We start from the raw sequence: 23,439 nt of genomic DNA on the forward strand, positions 1-23,439 counted from the left end.
AATGGAAAAATCATAATACATTACCTATAGGTACACACCTACCTATATCCAATGGTTGAATGGGGAAAAAAAAATAAAGGTGAACTCTAAATGAAGTTGAACAATTATTAAGCAAATTAATTTAGCACTAGTAACCCTATTCCTTGATGAATATAATAAAAGGGCTACGCTGTAGTTTGAAGAAAAATGAAGAGTAGATCAGTCCCCCTGCGTCCTCCCACAATCAAACCACTGCCTATACCTAATCCGTTTATCGCCTGATTTTAACCGCATCGCATCATGATCGACAGACGACAAGTGATTTGCTTGAAAATATAAAATCCAGAAGATATTAAGATAATATATTATATTATGTACGACGATGCGATGTGGTGAATAACCAATGTAATATTAATATTAATAAAACACATTTAATATTGATAACATTTTATTCCAAAGTTCATTTTGTATTATCATATAAATAGGTAGTAGGTACTTATCAAGGTAATTAATTTAAATCGAACGTCTATACGGATTTTTTAAAAAATTGTTTGTAAAATATAATGGTTTTATTGGTTTTAATAGAGAAACATATAAGTTGAATTATTTCAAAAATAATAAAAAGGCGGAAATGCGGAGCCTTAGTCAGAAGCTGGTATTGCGAATAAAACATCGTTTTCTCTCGTTTGTTTTGAAAAATACTGTGCATTTTCCGTTTTTAAAAGTTAAAAATATCGATTAGGTATTTTCTAGAAACCACGATAGCGGAACAGTAGGATTTCAGAAGCCCGTAGCATGAACACTTAATTAATAAATTATGCAATGTGAATTAATTGGTTCAAAACGCGTGTCAAGGAACAAAATGTAATAGTATTATATATTTCTAAAAATTTACAAACAATAATAATTATTAATTAATTTGAAAAAAAATTTAATCAAAATATATATTACTAAAATAGATTATGTTAATTTTTTGACTCATCTTCTATCGAACATTCAAACCTAAACTATGAAGATGTCCAATGTAGGTACTTAGTTTATACCTACCTATTTGTTTGTATTGTGGTATGTGTAAATCATAAATGGTTAAATGTAGTAGCCATAACCAAAGATTTATTGTGAGCTCGTTATCAATCAATAACTTTGAAATTATTATATCAGGTATCTCCCTAATATTATGAGCGAACATAAAAATAATTACAAATGTATATCACAAAAAAGTCATTGGATAAATGTTTATTCAATAAATATTTGAGAAATTGTTTTAAAAATATAATAATTTTTTATAGTTTATAGGTAAGTATATATTTTATGTTGTTAATTTAAAATTGAATTTTGGGGCCTTGGTGCCCCTCGAGGCTCAGCCCTTAGGATTGAGATATCAGGACCAGGATGGTCTTACAGGATTACTCACAGGAGAAGGGACTTGCCTCCTGTAAAATAATAATATATTATCAATGCAAGAATAAAAATAAAATTTTAAATATTATGGTTATCAGTTTTTGTGACTTAAGTTTTTGCAATTATGTATTATAGGCAATAGCTAGGCACTAAATTGTTAACTGTTTTATGTTTGTGATTATCTCAGACCAAGTTTATTTCCAACTGCGACCAGTACAAAAACAAATTATTATTTGCCCAACTCATACTGAGTAATTTAAGGTCTATGGTTTAACTAGTTAATAGGTCTATGGTCCGCAATAACACACAACAAGATAAATAATCTGTTTATATCAACAATGACAGTATAACATCACTTGTCTTCCTACTATGAAATAAGCCATTATGCCTTGCATTCAACCCTTAACTTTTTTTTTAAAGTCAATGTTCACATAATTGTATACTTTTCTACCTCATTTTTTTTCTCAAGAAAAGCCAACTTTGTAACTTTATGCTGTAAATAGGTTTCAGAACCTAGTTATACTTTGACCCTCCCCTAAAAATAACCCTATGCACACCCTTGCACAAGACTATATTAGTTAAGTAGTTAGATACTACTTTAGGAATGAAATTTAACATTGGTAGATACCTAATACAAAATAAAATGTTGTTGAATTTAAATTTTAATTTCATTAAACTATGAAATCTATGTATATAAGTACAAAAATAATTGCGGTCAAAATAATTATTTTTTGGGTGTTATGTTAGGCACATGTGACATAGATTTGCCATCACTGGTATTTTTATATTACATTACAGATATGTATTACCATAGATTATAAATACCTAGTATGCATTTATAGAGGTTGATAAGGGTACCTCCAAATACTGATTATATTACCTGCCGATTGTTTGAACAATGAAAATACAAAATATGTGTCAATTGTGTGTGCATTAATTTATTTTGATAAAAACCTAGTTATACCAAATTAGCTACCAAACTACACTCTACAGGTGTTTTGTTATGAACTTATGAACTATCACCATGTCATTTACCAACAAAATATAAAAAATATAAAATACACACAGGTGTACAATGGTGTTATGGTGCAACAACTCAATTATACATTAATTAAAATATAAGGATGAGTATAGGCCAGTATAGGTGTCTATAGGTAATATATTATGCCTTCAGACCTTATTAAAGATTCAACTATATTAATTGTATGTTATGTGATTATCAATTACTATGCCTTGTGTGTACTACATAAGTGTCGTTTTTCATATGAATCCAACAATGATAGTTTGATAAAAATATTTTACTGTTACAGTACAATTAAGTTAAAGACATTTGATACCTCTTCTGGCTTCAATTATTCAACCAACCTTGAAATATTCCCCAGAAAGTTACTATAGTATCATGTGTTGTACATTAGTTAAGTAATAATTGGAGACCTAAATGCTATTATCCAACAAGAAATATTTATTTTCAGTTATCATTCAATTTATTTTATTCGTACATTTTTCAGAAACTATGGAGGTATTATAAAACATTTTATAATTACATGTTCGTTATTTGCATGTGTAATCAGACTTGATACTAAAAAATAAATGATTAAATTATGATAATTATTAATAAATAACATATTGAGGTATTTTAAGTTTTTATGAATTGTAAAATATTACAACAATAGTAAATAATGAAAAATAGTTTAATTTACACAATTTTTGATCGAAACATTTTGTAAAAATAATTGAGAAAAATATTAAAAAGTATACCCATAAAATATTTGTAATTTTTTTCATAAATATATTGTATATAATTTCATTAATCCATTAGTTAATATAGTAATAAATATAAAACTAATACTCATGTATAATAAACTAGATTAATGAAATCTGGAAGTAGATCATTAGTAAGTTTTGTTTTATTTTATTTTATATAAAAAAAATTTTAGTCATACACAAAAAATAGCTTACATTTTGTTGCATGTTTATACAAATCTGAAAAAATATTTAATCAGAATCACTAACATCTGATGCACTTCCACTACTCTCGTCAACATCATCATCTGAATCATCTGAATCACTTTTCCTTTTTTTCGTAGATTTTGACTTCTCTTCTTCACTCGATCTATCAGATGACGCCTAGATATAATGACAAATAAACATTATTAAAAGTTAATATGATTTGGATAAAAAATATAAATTACCCTTTCCCTCTTTGACTTAGAAGTATCATCCTTTGTTTTCTTAGATTTGACTGGAGATTTATTATCATCACTTGAATCATCCGAAGATTTCTAGAAATATAAAATAGTTTGTTTTTATCAATTTCAATTAACAAAAAATTATTATCATGTATCAAGTATTATTCAAAAATTATAACATAAATATTTATTAGAACAAACTCTTTACATCTAAAGTTAACTGTGAAGAACAATAATCATTTAAGGATTTACATGAAATATAAATTATATTAAAGATGGTTAACAATAGCGACATCCAGCATGTGTCAACAAAATTAACATTCCAGATCATTGTATAAAAATAACATGAAATTAGGTAAATAGGACACCATTCTCACATATATCCTTGCAATTACCATATAAATAAGGGCTAAGACCTTAGATTATATATAATGGATAGTTCCATGGCATAGAGATGGATACCAAAGTATAAAGTGGGTTTAAAGACGATATTAGTGATGAGTTCCTTGTAGACAGATTACTATTGTGTATGAGCGTCCATCCTCTTCACATATTTATATATCAATGCCAAGTCTGTTAAGTTATGTTAGCTCAAATAATATTTAGAAAGTAGTTCTAGCTATTTACAGTAGCAATCTAATTGAATAAAATCAAAAACTAGACAAAAACCTATTTCAGTTCTTTTCAAATATGATTTTATAGAATTTGTGCTAGTTGATTCAGTTGGGTAGAAGTTACTATTTGTAATTCCAAATATATTAACAATTTATTGACCTAAAACAAAGTATATTCTTTATTTAAACTGTATTATATTTATTCAACTTTGAATGAAGTTGTTGAAATTATAAACAAAACACCCTATATCATGTAGTGTATATGTAATATGTTCACACTGTAGTTCAGCAGACGCTGGCAATACATTTTTATAATACTATAACAAATATGTCTTGTGTAACTGATATACACAGTTAGTCGTTGATTTATATTACGCCTCATAACACTATTGTACATTGTATCATTATACTTATTACCATACTATTTATGTCCGATCTTATTATTATTTACCTTTAACTTTAGTATATCTGTGTACTTCAACAGAAATAAGTGTATTCACAATTGTCTGTATTAGCATACACCAATCATTTCATATATAAGTATAACATAAGAGTAATTCTAGTAGTGGATCTGAAGATTATTAAAGGAGGAGTCAAATTTAATGGTATTATAGATTGATAGGTACTAACAAAAATGTAACAGCATACACATTTTTCGATTTTCATATTAAAAAAATAACTCTTTTGAATCATTTATTAAGTTTAAAGTTATAGGCAAGACTTATGAATTTCATAATCATTATACCATACGGTGCTATAATCCAAGTTAAAAAATATGCCCTAAGAGGGTGATCGCCACATCGCCCCTTCAATCCGACACTGGGTCATTCTTATTTAAATCAGTCAATAGGATTACTAAAACAAAATTAATCTATACCTTATTTTTATATTTAAAAATTTTAAACATGCTTAGGTAGTTCGATTTGAAACACTGTTTAAAATTTTTTATCAAATTTCAACGACTCAGAAAAAAATTACATATGTATTATGTACACATTGTACACAACAAGCCCCAACAGCAAACAGTTTATCAATAATGGGTCATGCAATAATTTTAACCACGGTCTTAGAAGATAAGGTCGGGACTCTTTGCTTATCATTGTGTCCGCTTAGAGAGGACATTTTAGTACTTATTTAATCCGCTGTTTTCATAGCGCCTCTGTTCCGACTTTCTGAATTTTACTATTTACCAACTTACCATCGCTAATGCCTAATTGAGTAATGGCATGAATGCAGGGTGTCAGGTTGTAGAAAATGTGACAAATTTTGAAAAAAAGCCTGGTTACCGAGACACTAATTAATAATTAACTATAAGTAAGTTTACAAATAATTAATAAATAAATAAATAGATGATGATGATTTACTTTAATAAGTTCATCTGTACAAAATTATTTAAAACAGAATATTTTTAATACAATATGTGCAATAATCAATCAATCAATGACATTTTTTTGAAATATTTACTATTTGTATGTAGGTCGAACAATATGAAAACAAGAAAAGACATTTTATAAATTTGATACTCACAAAAAATATTATATTGCCACTTTGATCTTTTTTAATCACTTGTCATTCTATATCGTCAGAATTAAAATGGTTTTCACAAATAACAAAATTATTTTTAAGTTTGATGCCAAGATTAGTTTCCCACTGGGCTTTAAGTACATCATTTTTGGGACAACTAAACACAGATAATTTTGAATTTTTATTGCAACCACCAAAAAAACAAAATAAGTTGGGCATATTTAAGTTTAAAGAAACAATTTTTAAAACCAATTTACAATTATAACAGTATGATGTTATACTAACAACTAACAAATATGTTGGTGAGAACTATATTATAAATTTACTATTTAGGAAGTATTAATATAATTTCTATTTCCATGTATGTATACAAAGTACAAATGAATATCTATTTATGGCTCTTTATTCTTATATGTACAGGGCGATTCACCAAGCATGCTCACGCCTTTTTTTCTTCAATAATGCAGTTATTCAAAAAAAGATGACATTTTAAATAACTCCGTTATTGAAAAATAAAATGCAGTTCATGCTTGGTGAATCATCCTGTTGTAATAAAACCATATTTTTAAATTCTTGAAATACACTACTTAAGGAATGTTCTTAGGAGATGGGAACTTCTATTAACACCCCTTTTCAACTGTAAATAATTGTACAGTATATAATTTTTCTGATGTACAGTATCAATTCATAAGGGTAGTTATGATTTCATTATAAAATGAAAAATTGGGGATGAGCATGGTTGGTGAATCACTCTGTACATAAATATTTCTGTTTTCTAATTTTAATTATGATAATAATAATTTATTTATTGTGATATTAATGATTTTTCGTTTGCCGCTAAAATATTTTAAATTTTATACATAACCTTAATAAAGTTCAGATCGAAGCGCCCAATAAAATAGTAGCAAAAAACTCAACTAAAATGTCGTCCTCTCTAAGCGACCGAATTGATTAACATTGTTAAATAGGTAAGTGTCCCGACCTTATCTTCTAAGACCGTGATTTTAACTATCCTATCATTAACTGAATAATTTTTTTTGTGTAATTTGATCTATCTCCACCGAAACAAGTAAATCCATTGTACAAATATTATTATTATTTTTTATTATATTATATATTATTTCATATATTTTATTTATTTTTATTTTAGGGACCGGCTTGTGTGTCTTTGTTAAGGGGCGATAATTAGATAGTATGCAATTTCATTACCATTGACCATGGAATTTTGGGTTAGTTGTCAATGATGATTAATGTGATTGTGATTGCAAGTGGTTACTGGGTTATTTATGCACATTGTACGTGGATAATATCAATAATCATTGGTCTATATTAAAACATTTGTATTTTTATTGATTTAAATTTAATTAAATCAATTTTGAGTATCTTTACTAAATGGTATTATTTTTTTTAAATGTTATTCAATTTTAACTAAATTACATTTACAAGCACACCCTTTGTACTGTATGTAGAATATTGAATCAGACATTTTTTTTTTAATATTAATAATTAAATTACCTTTTTAGATTTTGCTTTATTTTTGCTATTATCATCACTAGATGAATCATCGTCAGACTCAATAAACTCTTTTGAAATGAATGAACCACTCTTTACAGGTGTTGCAACTTTTTTCTGTGGAGGTTTCTTGGACGATTTCTTAGAGTCCTTAGATGATTCTGCTCCTCTGCCAGATTCTTTAAATTCTTTCATAGCTTCAATATATTCTTCTTTTGATTTTGCTGCTTTTTCTTCATATTTCTACAGAAATAAATTGTATTATTGAGGATATTTTAATATTTAAAATATATTAACATTATATTATACAAAATAAAATAATTCTATGTAAGTAATTATTGTTTAATGTCATAATCTAATATTGTAATTAATTGGTAGATTGGATTAATGGATAGATGAATATTAAATTAATTAATCAACCTTCTGAGTCAAGTATATTCAATGATAGTTTTATAGTTAACTATATACAAAACATGAAAATTAGAAGAAATTTATTATATTACTATTTAAAAGCCATATTGTGGGACAATTTAATTGATACAGGGTAGTTTTTTAAGCATGCTCAATTCCATTTTTTCCTTAAATACATTTAACACGTTGACTACCATGCGGCCGCCGGCGTCTGTATAAAAATGATTGATAACTATATCATTCATAGGAGGCCATGCGACCGTGGGCTACAGTAAATTAATTTGGATTTATTTTATTAACTTTTCTGTAACACTGCAATAATAATCTAGAAAATGCGTTGTGGTATAGTGGTAATAATTGTAGATTTTTTTTATGTAATAAACATAGTTTTAAAACTTTTTTTTTATCAAATTCAATAGTATATAATAATATACAAATTTATAAAGACACTGAAAAATGTCCTTAACGTACTAATGATAAATATTTTTGTGGCCCCTGGCGGCCGCAATGTGTTAAATATCCTGATACTTTTTTTGTACCTTTGAAGGAGTGTCTGTCGTATGGCGATACAAACTTCTATTTTTAAATAAAAAACCCCATTCTAACTGTAAATTATTTAGAGGACGATTATCTTGAAAATTGTTATGTCTCAATCAAAATTCTAATGAATAGTTTCTGAGTTATTAAAATACTAAGGATCCTTAAAAATGGGTTTAGAAAAATATAAGCTATATTATGTTATATTTGATGTATCATACTTGAAACATTTTTATAAATAATTTATTTTAATTAGATCAATAGTAATTACTAACATTTTAAAATTATCTTAGCATCCATATTTGCTAAACACATTATCATATACTTAATATTCTTATATTTATGTTTTTTAATTAATTACTCATAGTAGAATAAATTATAGTTATTATACATGCATACTTTACCGTTTCTAAATAGTGTTAAATACATTAAATTAACAATTTAAATGTTTAGAAACTTTTAATAATATTATATATAATAAATGCTATTAATGAATTTTAAATAAAAGCAATTATTTACCAATTTTTCACTGTTTGACATTTTTTTCCACAATTCCCCTCCCTTTTTTGCTATATCAACAAATGAAATTCCTGGGTTATCAGATTTAATTTCTTCACGTGCCTCATTAAACCATATCATGTACGCTGTTGCTGCTCGTTTTGGTCTACCATCATCAGGCTTCTTAGATTTTTTCGACTTTCTTGGTTTTTCTGACTAAATAAAAAAAAAACATAAATAACAATTAAAATAAATATTTAGTATTAGCTCTATGACAAGAAGATTTGAATAAATTATTAAATTATACATAATATTTTAACTTTTCACATGAAGGTTCCATGGAGGCTGAGCCCCTTCTTTAAGATTTTGTTGGTATACAAATAATATATTGATGTTTACTAATTTATAAGTAGGTAATAGTTTAGAATATTAATAACAATTATTGATTTATGGAAATAAATCCAACTAACATGATGTTCATTAAACATTTAAATAATAGTAAAGTAAAATGTATAACAGATTTTGGCAATAGAAGAGAAAATATATTTAATAATATATTCAGGCAAAAAAAACATTTGTTATATTCCAGAAATACATTTTTTTTTGATTAATAATTACTATATTATAAAATCAATTATATTCTAACTTATACCTAATAATACATTATTTTTTATCAAACTTACAATGGTCTTTGCCGATTTAGGTTTTTTATCCTTCTTTTTCTTTTCTTTCTTATCTTTCTTTTTGTCGCCTCCAGCCCCTTCCTCATTTCCAGATTCTGATTCTGTTGTAGATGGATTGCTATCAAACCTGTAAGAGAATCAATATGTTTAAATTCTCAAAACATATTAAACAAAACATACTCTTCAGCGACATCACTCTCTTGTGCTTCAGGGTTGAAATCTTCATCTGTACTCTCATCTGAATCATCATCATCATCGTCTTCATCACGTTCTTGTCCTTCACGTTTAACTCGGGCTAAATAAGCATCAGGTTCTGCTTCTTTATCAGAATCGCCATAGTCATCTCCGGTATAAGCAAGTTTATCCTATTAAAATAATGTTTAAAATTAAGTAAATAATAAAAAAATAAAAAATAAAATCATTAAATGTCATACTGATTTTCCTGTGTTTTTCACTCTTAGTTTTTTGGCATTAATAAAATCGTAAAGACTTCCATATTCTTCTTTTTCAATACTACTAAATGTATGTATAACTCCATTTTTCAACTCAATTTCAAAATCAAAAGACCTGGTACTACCACCACCTCTAGCAAAATTAACACTAGAAATTTCTTCAAACCGTATGTGTATAGGAGGTTTGTGTATGTAAATAAAGCCTCTTTCAAGTGGATAAACATAGCCAGCAGCAGCTTTGTATGAACAGCCAATCGCTGATGTTCCAGAATGGCTAAATAAATAATAAGTATAATTATTTAATTTGTTTACAACACAAATAGAATTAACTATAAAAAGTATAATAATCAATACACATTGTATAATGCTTTAATCAATACTAATATATGATAAATATTATAAAGTAGAAATTTATAACGAATTAACAGTTTTAACTAATAATTTTTATTTATAAATTATTAATAAAAAAACTTTTCATACTTAAGTTGTATGCATACTTTATACATGAAGATAACTTTTATTTAAAATTTAAAAACAATTTAATATTATTCGTATTTTTTCATAAATAAAGATTAGTAATTTATATTATTCTTTAGTAGATATTTCATATGCTACTCTCCACTATTATACTAGCGAAGGACAATTGCCCATAAAACTTCTTCCATCATACCAATAATACTTTTTACATATAAATTACTCAACCAAAATTTGATAACTGAAATACACTTTGAAAACACATGGTGTCATTGTGCCATACACAACAATAATAAACTTCAAAAACTTAGTTTCTTAAATAATGATTATTCTTTAATAAAATAATTACCTTATATTTAACATTTATTTTAAAAGATAATATATTTGATCATTTGTTTTTCAATAATAATTAATAAGTTATTACCCTTTAAAACTGGCAGGTGTTGTTATTTTTCTATTTACAATGGCTTTCATGACTTGAGCAAGAACTTCATATGTAGGACCAGATATTTCTTTAGTTAACTTTCCTGCATATTTTGCTTCTATTTCTTCACTAAAAATGAATTAAAATAAATTGTTTGTGTAACCAAGAACAGACATCATAATAGCTTAAATAATAAACTTATATCAGTTTAGATATAATTAATTATTATTTTAAACTTACTCAGTAAATGGGAGTTCAATAGATGTTTCCTCTTCCATATTAAATAATAGTACTAAATAATGGTATCTCGTTTGACCTTGTTTAATAGGTGGATCCAAACTTACAACAAAAAATATTTGACGACCATCTTTGTGTGGTAATATAAACAAACGGAGAACAGTAGTCATTGGAATTTTGTAATCAAACGTCTTGCCATGGAGTTGGAAAAATGTTTGAAAAACTTTTATGTCATAACGACCACTAAAATAATATTTCAAATGTTAATATAATAAATTTTTCAGTATAAATTAATAACTGTAATATTAATCACCGAGGAGTAAGACATTGCATTTCTCTAAATATAGCGATTGCATCACCAGATATTGATATAACACTGGCTTGCTTCATTACTTGATCATGGAATGCATCTACAGGATCTTGGTCACCTGCAAGCTCAGCTGATGGAATATGGAATCTCATTTCACATAGACTAACTGGTGTTTCATCATTCTACAATAAAAAATTAAAAACCATGAATGCATAAATTGCTAGGTAATATTAAAATTAGGCTGAAAATGTAGTTTACATCTTTAGCATTGGGAAAAATAATAATTTAGTTGTCTCTTAAGGATTTAAAATGTTCATTTAAGTTACCTGATGAAATTCCAATGTTACTTCATTTTTGCCAGTAGTACATTGTGATACATTGTTTAAAGGTATTTCAAAAGCAGTTAGATTACCAATATCAAAACTCAATATTGATCCATTAAATTTAGTACTACCCCAGTTCCAGCCCTTAATGGCCAATTCTTTTTCCAACATATCCAAGCGATATGTGTTTTTAAAATACTTAGCAATTTTATCTTGATCCTGTGAAATAGGTATATATATTTTTTTAATCCATATATTATAAAAGCAATATTAAACTTACAGACTCGTTGAAGCCACTATATCGATGAAGATTACCATTTTTTAAAAATATTCTGATACCACAAGTACCAACTAATTTTTGCCAATTTACAAATTCTATATCGGAAGATGTTAGTTGTTCCACTTTGCCAGTTTTTACATTTTTAAACACAATATTTTGTTCAGTGAATTTTAGTCGTCCAGTACACTAAAATAAATAAACACAAGATAAATTTAAAAATAAGTATATGTTAATGATATATTCATAATTTAAAAGGAATTAAATACGTATAAAAAATAATTTTAAGTAACCATATTTTGCCCATGTGAGAATATAGGTGTATCTCAGTTTGAGAAGATCTCAGTTTTAGTGTACCTTAGTTCACAAGCAAATTGGTGTCAGTATATCTAACTTATGAAATTATTAGAACTAGATCAGTAACTGCAAGTTATGGGTTAGATTTAGCACTTGGTATATTTTTTGGGTGTATAAGCTACAAACATATATTTGATTTTAAGATAGTTTCTTTTTATCAATGCTATGTAACACGACATATTGATAGAAGGTTTCACCTCATCTTCTTTGGTAACTATTATGTACAACAATTAAAAGATGTTTAAACACTCAAAGACATCTTAAACGCGGCCGTCTACAATATCTTATTAGTTAATTACAATATTATTAAATTTAAATGTAGGTACGCCAAATTATTTACTAATTATAAATAATTTGGTGAGTTTGGTCTTTAAAATAATAAAGTGTTATAATAATATTAGCTTAAATAACATAATATTCGATTTGTTAATTAAGGTTAAAATATTGTCGTTGTCATACGAAAAGTGATCAAGTAGTATATATTTTTTTGTTATTTGGAATTTTATACCTACATCATAATTTTAGATTTTTACACTTGGTCGCAGTTTGCATGTTGGCAACTATTGATTTATAAGTTATGTAAAAATATTGACCAAGTGAAATAATTCAAATTTCAAAATAAAATGTTAATAACTTTCACTTGATCATTTTTTACACGACCACGACAAATTATTAGGTGATCTCCTATTAAAATATTCTTCATTAAAAGGATTCTCCATGACATAGTGTGACAATTGTATCTAATCACAATAACTCTTACAATGTATAACACCACTTACCATAATACCCTTAACCTCAGCGCGTACATCTTGGAATTCCAAATCCATATTTCAACCATGCAATATGTATAACAAAAAATAAATAAAGCACTTGAGCAGGCAGCAATAAATTTTAGTATGAAAATATGAAATACAATTTTAAAAACAACAATCTTATTGTACGAACGACAAACATACGACGCGGGAAATTGATAATAAGTTGATAGCCGCTGCCCGCAAGGTAGTTGTTGTTTATTCGAATATCGGAGTATCGAGGAGATCGTATAAACGTTGGCAACGATTAGGAGCTGTGGACACGTCCTACCTTTTGTTCCACAAATTATTTTTCAAGTTAACTTCTTTTAAATATTTAAAATATAACAATACCACAGAATAGATTAAATACAATACTATCACAGATCACATAAAATCAGTACCGTAACTAGCTTATGTGCGCCCTTGGCAACCAACCAATGTTATAAGTTTATAATGAATTTTTAGTATTTAAATTATATAAAAATTGCGCCCCCAGTGCGATCATTTTAAACTGCGCCCTTGGCCACCGCCCACCTTGCCAATGCCTAGATACGGCACTGTATAAAATATATTCATTATATATTTTATATAATCTGTGATACTTTGTAGTGAGTAATTGTCAAGCGTTCCTCTGGTGTTATTGTGTCGTTTTTGAAGTTTTCCATTTTTAATAAGTCGGATTTGATGATTCCCAACAATTCATCAAATGTCGTCTTAGACATTCGATAATAAGAAAAAAATTGTTCAGGATATTCACGCAAATCATCATATATTATACATGAAACTGGCCTTTCCTCTTCCTTTCTTTATTTAATGGATGTACAGAATATTTCTTTTCTTCTGAATCTTGTTTTCGTCTTCTTCTAGTGCTACAGCAATAGCCAAAAGCTCCTCAGTTTTTAATTCACTTGACATGTTTATGTGGTTATAAAACGGTAACAATTACTGTTTTTAATATATATATATATATATATATATATTTTGTATTTTTTAGCTGTTAAGTACTAACACTAGGTATACCGTAATAACTAATATAGTAGATGTAACTGCAATGAACACAACGAAAATGACTGAAAAATGAACAGGTACCGTACGTGCTCACACGTGCAATGTGAATGTTCTTGATTTCTTGAGTTAAGCCCACCAGATAGGTGTAGAATTTGTATTATAGTATTATATTAATAACTTTGGAACTGAATTATGGCAAAATTATGGTAGAAATATTTTGAAAATCGCGGCGAAAATATTGAGCGAATCAGTCATGCGAATTCGCTGTGTATAGCCTAGTAGAGCGATATTCGCCGCAAAATTCGTCGGGCGGATTTATATCGCCGTGTATAGCCCCAGCCTACAACTCACATAATATAATATATTTACCTATTAATAACAACCTTGCTCTAAAAATAAAAACATATAGATTGGAATAATAAATATAAATTATAATAATTAATAATACAATTTATCAAAATAAAAAAAGAATATGTAGGTAATTTACTTTGTAACTTGACAGTGTCCACTTATTTTTTTATCTGACCATTATCTAATCTTAAATGCATTTCTAAAAAAGGATTAATATTAAATTAAACTGATACTTCATTTTTTTTACCAAAATTAAATTCATATTTATTGTTCTATTTTTATTTAACCATAAAAAAGGTATAAAATATTTTTATACTAAATGTTCAATGTTGATGAAGGGGGGATTGTCCCTCCCCTCTGCTCGCCTGATTGCGCCTCTGCAGCTAATGGCCATAGTTGCCGGGCTTATGAAAAAAAATAATAAAAAATAAATAAATGTAATGTAATGATTTTAATTATTTATTATTATTATGTATTTATATTTTTATATTTGTGTTATCACCGTTCTTCGTGCTTCGTGCAGACCACGGCGACAACAGAGACCATTTTTTTATTATTTTAATATTTTGTAATATTGTAATAGCAGTTAGTCTATCTGTCACCATCCGCCATGTTCAGACCGTGCAATATGTTATAATATAGACATTATGTTCAAACTATGCTGTCATCGTTTCTTTTTCTAAATTAACATCCTGATGAACGAATGATGAATGTAACCCTATATCAATACGTACACGAAATAAACAATTTCCATCATCTTCTATGGGAATTAATTGATATTCCGTAACGGAATTTCCGTTTTAAATGAAAACTAAATTTAATAATAATATATAAATATATTATATAATAATTTCACTGTTATTGGCTTATTGCACAATACAACAATGTAAATGTATACGAATGGATCTTCGCAGGAAAAATTTTTTTGTGTCCGTATATAGTATTGCCTGCATATAACCCCTTTTTTGCAGCTATCAAAATGTGATAACATTGATAAAATAATAACATTATTTTTATTATTTATAAAGTTTTCCCGAGTCCTGACAGAGTCATCTAAACTTAGGTATAATGTACAAAATGTTTAGCTATTTACAAAAACGATATTAACATAATATGTAGTTAATAAATAAGTTAACAAATTAGCGATAGACATTATAGATTTAGGATATTGTTACAAGCAATGAACGATATTGGATATACAATAGAATTTTCATTGAAGATAATCTAATTTAGGACGTCATGAGGACGACTACGATTCAGTCTTCAATTGATGAGGCCGACATTTAACCCGAAATGTTGTGGACCGCTCGCTTTGCGTAGATGATAGAAGAAACTTGTCGATAGACCCTTTATGTAGTTCTTAATTGTTGGTAAATTGAAGTCGGTGCGCAGCGCATCGTTTCGAACAAACCATTTTTTATTATAATTAGATTTAATGGTTTTATATATCGCTAAATTCAAATTAAAATAGTTAAATACATTAATAGTTAAATAAATTTAATAATACACAATTCGAAAAAAAACAATATTCACTTACGGCTGTCATTTAAAAGGTACAATTCAATAATTAAGAAATTAATTTTCTTTTAACGCTATATGAATAACGTCATATGAATCAACATTTAAAACATCACTTGTATTATTTTTAGTGAAGAAACGTGGTTGTTTTTAATTTTTTTTTTTATGTTAATGAATTCATATCTTCAGTTTGCATAGGTTTTGATTCGTTTGTAATTAATTCAATAATTTTATTGCAATGTTTTAAAATATTTTTTAGCTGATAGAGCAAAATTGATAGGTACCTAGCTATATTGTTTTATTTTATATAATAGTATAGTACCATCTATACTGGTTCCTATTCAAAGGGTTTTAAATGATGTTCAAGATTCTGTGGAAGGAACAACATTGAAACGCTTAAATAAATAATTATGAGTGTTCAATTATGAGCCAAATATTTAGCAAAATGTATTTATAATCCAATTTTGAATTTAAAATACTGGGCAAGATGATTTTGTATTTATAACAAAAATACAAAATATATCCTAATGATAACATTTGTATTATATTTTCGTTTGAAATATTCGCAACGAATTGTGTATTATTAAATTTATTTAACTATTTGAATTTGAATTTAGCGATTAGCGATGTATAAAACCATTAAATCTAATTATAATAAAATATAATATTATAATTTATAATGAAAATGATGTTATCATTTTATCAATGTTATCACATTTTGATAGCTACAAAAAGGGGCTAAATGTAGGCAATATTATATACGACACAAAAAATGTTTTCCAGTGAAGATCCATTCGTAAATGTACATCGCCAGTGGCGCCGAACCCTATGTTCAGATGGGGCAACCGCCCCGCCATTGAAAGTGGGTGAGTAGATCGTAGGTGGGGTTAGGGTGGTTGTGGGGGGGTAGGATATGATCGTTATGTGTATAATAATAATTCATATAAGGAGAAATAAAATATATATATTCCCTAATATCAAAAACGGATGCGAATACGCGATCTAGTTGAGTGTCTCTGGGTGGGGTGGGTATTAATTTTTGTACTTTGCTCTACCTATAAAAATTATGTTCGGAGCCACTGAACGTCGCGGTCGCTCGCTGCCGACAACGACACAATCACACAACATTATTGCAGATTTGCAGCAGACGTAGGACTGTAGGAGTATTGGGGGTTTTAAAGATGTGTGTGTGTGCGCACGGCAAGCAATGCGCGTCGCTATGTAACAATACGGCAAGCTTTATACCTCTAATAACTAATTAATAAATAATTCATTTTTTGGACTTTCGGCTTTCCTCTTTTAATGCCTTATCTGCACATCGAGTACTCGCATTAGAAAAATATATCACGAAAATCGGTCCCACAGAATTTCAGTCTTCAGATATAACTGTCATAAGAAATGGCCTTACGTTTTAATAATATATAAAGATAAAGATATTACAATAGTAATAATATTATCATAATTTTTTATAATTTATGTACTTATATCTATATTATATCTATGCTCTGATCCATGTGGATTTACACCAGTCCATGATAGAAATTCGGTAACTAGAACGGTTTACTCCTACCATAAATTATTAACACATTTCAGAAATTTATATTCCTGCCATTTTTAAATTTATTATAAAACTTCATGACGAATGCAAATAAGTTTACAGAAGTTTTATTCTAACATAATGTAAATTCCTAGTACTATTTTTGTTTATTAATGAGAAAAATAATTTCTGGAATTTTATAAAATTATTATAATAATAATACTTAGTACTAAAATTAATAACTATAAATAACTCAAAATTATAAGAATAATGTATATATATATAATATATATTATATATTAATAATCTTAGTTATAAACATAGGCAATCGTCGCGGCCTCGACAATGCTACCGACGATTTCCTGGAAAAAAAACCATATTGGAAAACAAAATCCTGTAAAACACCGTTCCAAAAAGAGATATTTCATTGAATAATGCCTATACTAATAAGCAGTCTCGGAGGCAATACCGAAATTGTCAAATGTTGAACTCAATAGGTGTTGTACCCTCTTAATTTTAGTACGCCTTTTAACTTTATTAAGGTATATAGGTATTGCGGAATCGTCGTAGGACTTTTAAATTTAAAGAAATACATCTTAAGACCATTGTAATTTGATGTGATTGCGATGATTAAGTGATATTTATAATACTTATTTATTAAAACTACTGAAATTATTTTTATATTTTGGCATGTCGTTTGTTAAAAACTTCTACAGTTCTACGTATATATTGTGTACGCAGAAGTGTATAGAAAACAGCAGTTTTTTCACTGTAATCCATTAAAAATTATAACAATTGTATAAGTGTTGCTGTACAACAGTCAACAATGTTGTAATAGATGTTAGATAAATGCAACAAATTATATAATAAGATAAAAAAAGAATTTTAGCCCTTGTGGCTCAACAGTAAAAGTTAAAATTTTGAATTAATATTGTGTCATGAAATATTTTTCAGGGATATTTTACCATGGATATGTTGACTGGAATATTCTGTCGTGAAACCAAAATGTATGTAAATTATATACATATATAGGTATATGTTCCTTCAGGAACGAGATACATTTTTAAAATCTAAAGGGACACCAATTCAACATTGCATGCTTGTGTTAATATATTACATACTTAATTTGCCTACGTTTATGTGACTTATGTGCAGAATTTTCGAATGGTGTCGTAAGAGTAGTCACAGTATTCAGTAACACTGCAACGTTATTACGTAACTTAATATAATAGTATCTGTATTCTGTCTAACAAAATAAAGAATTAGTAGAATGATGTATACGCACTATTAGGATAATAATATATTATGTATAAAATAGAATGACCCACGATTTTCGAATCTATTTCTTATTTTTTACTACAAATAAGTCTAAAGCAGGGGTCGGCAAGTAATTTCTATTGGAGTCCGGAAGATTAAAATAATAAACAAATGAGGTCCAGTGAAAAAATTGTAAGCCAAATTTTTATGTTTTTATAATAGTAATATGAAGAAAAAATGTTAAGACATGTCAACGGTCCGGATGAGGCTTTCTGCATTCCGCGGTCCGCCAGTTAGTTGCCGACCGTTGGTCTAAAGTGTAAGTAGAATTAACAATGACATACAAATATATACATTTAGTATAATGCAGTTATCAAAGAAGTAATTATTGAAATTTATATCAATATACCGTACAGATATTAGTCACAAACATACTTAAAAAAAATTAATAAAATAAAATTCGTATTTGCGATAAACCAAAACAAATTTTGTCAGTGTTGAGAGTTTCCAATCCAATCCAACGAGTTACGTGTTTACATGTTTATGTTTCTGGCCGTATAATTATTATATTATAAATTATAATATAACTTATAATCAAGTAGGTAAACGGAAGATTTAATAACCATTTATGTTAGGGGGTGACAGTGGTTGGGATGAATCCTTTGATAATATTGTAATAATATAATGTAGTTTGATATGGACAGGGGTGCGCGTGATAGAGTGTTATTTTGAGATGTTTGTGGGGGAAGGGTGTAGTATTGTATAGCAAAGTGAGTTACGCATATAGCAAAGTTTTTAATAATATGTATAGCCGTATAGGTTCTAGGTACTTAGGTAGTAACCCAACGACGAAGTGACAGCCGAAAACGCGTTTGACCGGCCAACGTCCTCGCCGCCGCGAAAGAGAGCAATCTTTTCGCGTGACCCTTTGGCCCGATGATCGTGTGTGTTTGTGTGTGTGTCCCGGCGACCAACCCACTGCCGCGCGACTGACGGGCAGACAGCGAGTACCTATCGCCGCCTCTGTCTCGCCTTGTTCCACTGGACGCCGTCGGTTAGCGGCCGCCGGCTCGTCGACACACGCGCTTACACTGCGCACGCAAACGTAATACGTAAACGAGCGCGCGCGCGTTCGATCGAACAGCTGTTCTCCCTCCCTACACCCGCTGCGGACGTTCGTGGTTCGCGTCTACCGCCGTCATGACGTACTCATGTGTGCGCCGCGTTTTCCGTCTTCAGTCAACCGTTTTCCGTCAGCAGTCGCGCGAGTCATCGGTTACCGTCAGTCCGCCGTTTACGCCGTTTTCGCCGATTTCGGGCATTGCGTCTCTCGCGACACGTCGGGTAGTGTTTTCCTCGGACGAAATAGTGCCGTCGCGGTATGAATAAGTGAACGGTGTTTTTTTTATTCGAGCCGGAAAATGTTGGGAGTTTTCAAAAAACGCTGGAAGCCCAAAAACAGGTGAGTTTGTTTTAAACATAACTACTGTCTTATTATACCACCATCATATGTGCGTCCCCAGAAAGGAGCAAGACGGGGCACTTCCCCCCCTAGAATTTTAAATTTGTTTTCCAAACCATTATCTTTAACCTGCCAATTCGTTAAACATATAGATCATACCTACTTTTAAAATATAAGCATAAAAAGTATAAAAATCTTCATTTATTTTTTAAATTAATTTTGCCCCTCCCTTGTAAAATTTTAGGAGACGTTCATAACACCATCATCTGTGCGTCTACGGTGGGTATGGGCACCGATCGCACTAGGAAATTTGAAAATTTTGCGATTATTCAAATTATATTAGTAGACGTAATTGTAATTTTTAACCGCGGTACCAAAAGAGTCGGTACTGTGTTTTTTTTTTCGAAAATTTAGTCTTTCCTAAACGTTACGCAGTAGATTCTCGGCCGTTCGATAATCCGATACGTCAGGTAATCCGACTGTATTAACCTATATGTACCAATATGTATTTATAATATTTATGTACATAAATTTATTATCGTTAGACGAACAAAAAATAATAATTTTTTAAAACCTGTTCAATCATAAAAATATTGATTGCACAGTATACGTGTGTATTACCTATTTGTATGTTGTAATAAAATACAATACCTAAGACTATTGATTTTTTAATATGAATAAAAGTGTAAAATCCAATAAGTAAAAATGCGTTTTGATGTAAACCCTACACTAATCCGCCGTTTTCGTTAATCTGGCAGTAGTGTGGTCTGATTTGTGTCGGATTACCGAAATTTGACTGTATAATAGGTTTGTAAAAAACTGGAGACCGAACGATACTAAACAATAATACCTTACCGGAAATCATCCCGTTCTGTTTTAATTTAGCTTCCATTGATTATTAGATCTTAGGATTTTTGTCGATTTTGTGCGCTAAAACTCGTTGTCTAATATGGTTTGATATTATTTACATAAGAATTCGAATATATTTTTAATTTATAGCGACTAATTCCGCCTCAAACGGCTCAAACCCATAAAAAAAAAAAAATCATATACAATAATTTATGGATGATAAATTAATGTTTATTAATATGTCATATTTTATTTGTATTAAATAAACAAATTATTCTTATTTAGTGTTTATAATTCCGTGATGATAATTTTTTTAAATTAGTATCTCGTTTTTAATTTTCGCACTTCCTAATTTTTTTTTGCTTTTGACACGTTTTATTAAAAAAAATTAAAGTGGCATTTATCTAGTCCTTTGTGAAATGCTATTGAATATTTAATAAACGTTTTTGCATATTACATCATTATATTAGTAAACTATTTAAGTGCAGACTGTAAGTAATACTTATTTATACATTATAATGAGTATGAAAAGTTTTTGTTTTATTGAAAAAACAGTTCCGATATTTTTATTGTTATACTTGATATATACTTCAACTTTCAAGCACTGTCAACACTTTGTAGTTTGCCATCAATATGTTTTATGGATGGTCAAGTGGCAAGTAGGTTAAGTCTCAGTTTGTACCTGAATAATTGTGTTATAACTTATGCACGTACCTATAATAATATAGGTATTTCGACTTCTCATATTCCTTTTTTTTTTATCAATTATAAGGTATCAAACAAATCGTAGTTTGGAGGTCACTGAGTTGGTTTTGTTGATGGTAGTTACTAAACTTATGCATTTTTATATGTTTATAGTAGTATATTTATATGATAAGTTATATACTTACTACAATATTTATTCTCGAATTAACTCGTTGAAAATTTAGAAACTATTGAAACTAGTATTTCTAGTATTTTCCAATTCTTAATATATCATTTTATAGTTATTATTATGCTATTATTATAACATAAAAATGGCGTTTGACTAATTCTTGGAAGATAATAAATTTAAAATTTATTTCAACCAATAATTTGCATATGTATCTAAGTAGGCTATACCGTGTAATAATTAATGGTAGAAGGTTATACGCAGGTACAACGTATTTACTTTGAATGGAGGTTTCTATCGAACCATCGTAATTCTGGTCGTTTCAACCTCTGAAGTTAGGAGTAGGTTGGTAATTTTGTTATCTTATTGACGAAAATTAATTAATTAGTAGGTTTGAATTACAGAGTATTCTGAATTTAGTGAAACATAGTTTACGCCATTTGAATTTGTCGGTAGTTGGTGCATAGTTTATCAGTTGTATGGTAAAAGTTTCAGTGTTTCATTTTCTATTTAGTTTTGTTACTAAGTTTTTGGCCACTTTTTATGGTTAGGCGATAACCTTTATACGTAGGTTAGGAACAATTATTATTCTTTTAAATTTAAGTTGTCCGTTCAAAAAAATAACAAGAAAAAATATTGGATTTTTGGTATCTATATATTTTATAATAAAAAAATAATAATGATAATGTACAACATTGTGGTGCCTAAAAGTTATAAGAACAGAGTTAAAGTTAACTTAGCTATAAAAGTCTAGGTTTGATATATCATACACAAAATTTGACTTAAATCGTGTTATCGACTTACCTAACATTAAAATATTTAAAATATTAACATTTTTTAATGAAACTATACAAGTCAATATTATATGAAAAACAGTACCTATTTGGTAAATAAAAATATTATAACACAATGAATATAATGTAAAATTAAAAAACAATGATGTTAAAATAATTTTTATCGAATTAATATTCAAATACATCGCCCAACAATAATCGATCGTACACGAGTTGTAACTGGTGTTGATATTCAAATATATTGGTCAACAATGATTATACACAAGGTATCAGCCTCCACGTGCGCAAATGACTTGATGTACCTATCAGTAAATTTAAAATTGTGATACCTACGTGTCTCATAAAAAGTTAAATTTCCACGAACTACATATAGTATATCAATATAAAACATTTTAATATGTTTGGTTGACTAAAACACTATTGAGTTGATTAAAGTATACCTAATATTTTTTAAATAGGTTCCATATTATTATGCTGATGTTAAGGATGAATACAAGTTAATAGTTATAGCCTATAGGCAGAGCCTCCACAATGGGGAGAAGGTGGTCAGACATGGAGTACAGGTGTCCGGCTATTTTATGAAATAAATTTGTAATTTTTGAAATTTTCATAATAGTTCTTATTTCAACTACCTATAGGTAAAATTAATAATATTTTACAATGCGTATATCATTTTAGTATATTGATATTTAATTTATTTAGTATATTATATAGTTATATAAATAAAATATAAGTATAATAGTTATATTGATATTTTAAGCTGTTAGTTAATCTTTGATTAAAATCTAGAAGGTAT

The 23,439-nt window shown here is 28.4% G+C and overlaps 2 protein-coding genes across 2 annotated transcripts in view; one reads left to right on the forward strand and one right to left on the reverse strand.

Annotated features, from left to right (window-relative positions):
* Positions 1 to 3,265: 3,265 nt before the first annotated feature.
* On the reverse strand, positions 3,266 to 13,163 carry Ssrp (structure specific recognition protein). Its single transcript, XM_015512306.2, has 13 exons — positions 12,982 to 13,163; positions 11,849 to 12,034; positions 11,572 to 11,787; positions 11,249 to 11,427; positions 10,939 to 11,178; positions 10,699 to 10,827; positions 9,783 to 10,074; positions 9,529 to 9,713; positions 9,349 to 9,475; positions 8,687 to 8,881; positions 7,223 to 7,462; positions 3,573 to 3,662; positions 3,266 to 3,507 (listed from the first exon to the last, which is right to left on the reverse strand). Exons 1-13 carry the CDS (start codon positions 13,027 to 13,029, stop codon positions 3,376 to 3,378), a joined length of 2,259 nt encoding a protein of 752 aa, XP_015367792.2. The 5' UTR covers positions 13,030 to 13,163; the 3' UTR covers positions 3,266 to 3,375.
* Positions 13,164 to 19,896: 6,733 nt separating this feature from the next.
* Positions 19,897 to 23,439, forward strand: part of LOC107164470 (uncharacterized) — a 273,824-nt gene continuing 270,281 nt past the window's right edge. Inside the window, exon 1 of the mRNA XM_015512307.2 lies at positions 19,897 to 20,129. Coding sequence (XP_015367793.2) covers positions 20,089 to 20,129 — 41 coding nt within the window. The 5' untranslated portion in view covers positions 19,897 to 20,088. The remainder of the gene's footprint in view (positions 20,130 to 23,439) is intronic.

The sequence above is a fragment of the Diuraphis noxia genome, unplaced genomic scaffold, assembly GCF_037042655.1.
Source record: "Diuraphis noxia isolate RWA-SAM2 unplaced genomic scaffold, SU_Dnox_SAM2 contig0004, whole genome shotgun sequence".
Classification (NCBI taxonomy): Eukaryota; Metazoa; Arthropoda; class Insecta; order Hemiptera; family Aphididae; genus Diuraphis; species Diuraphis noxia.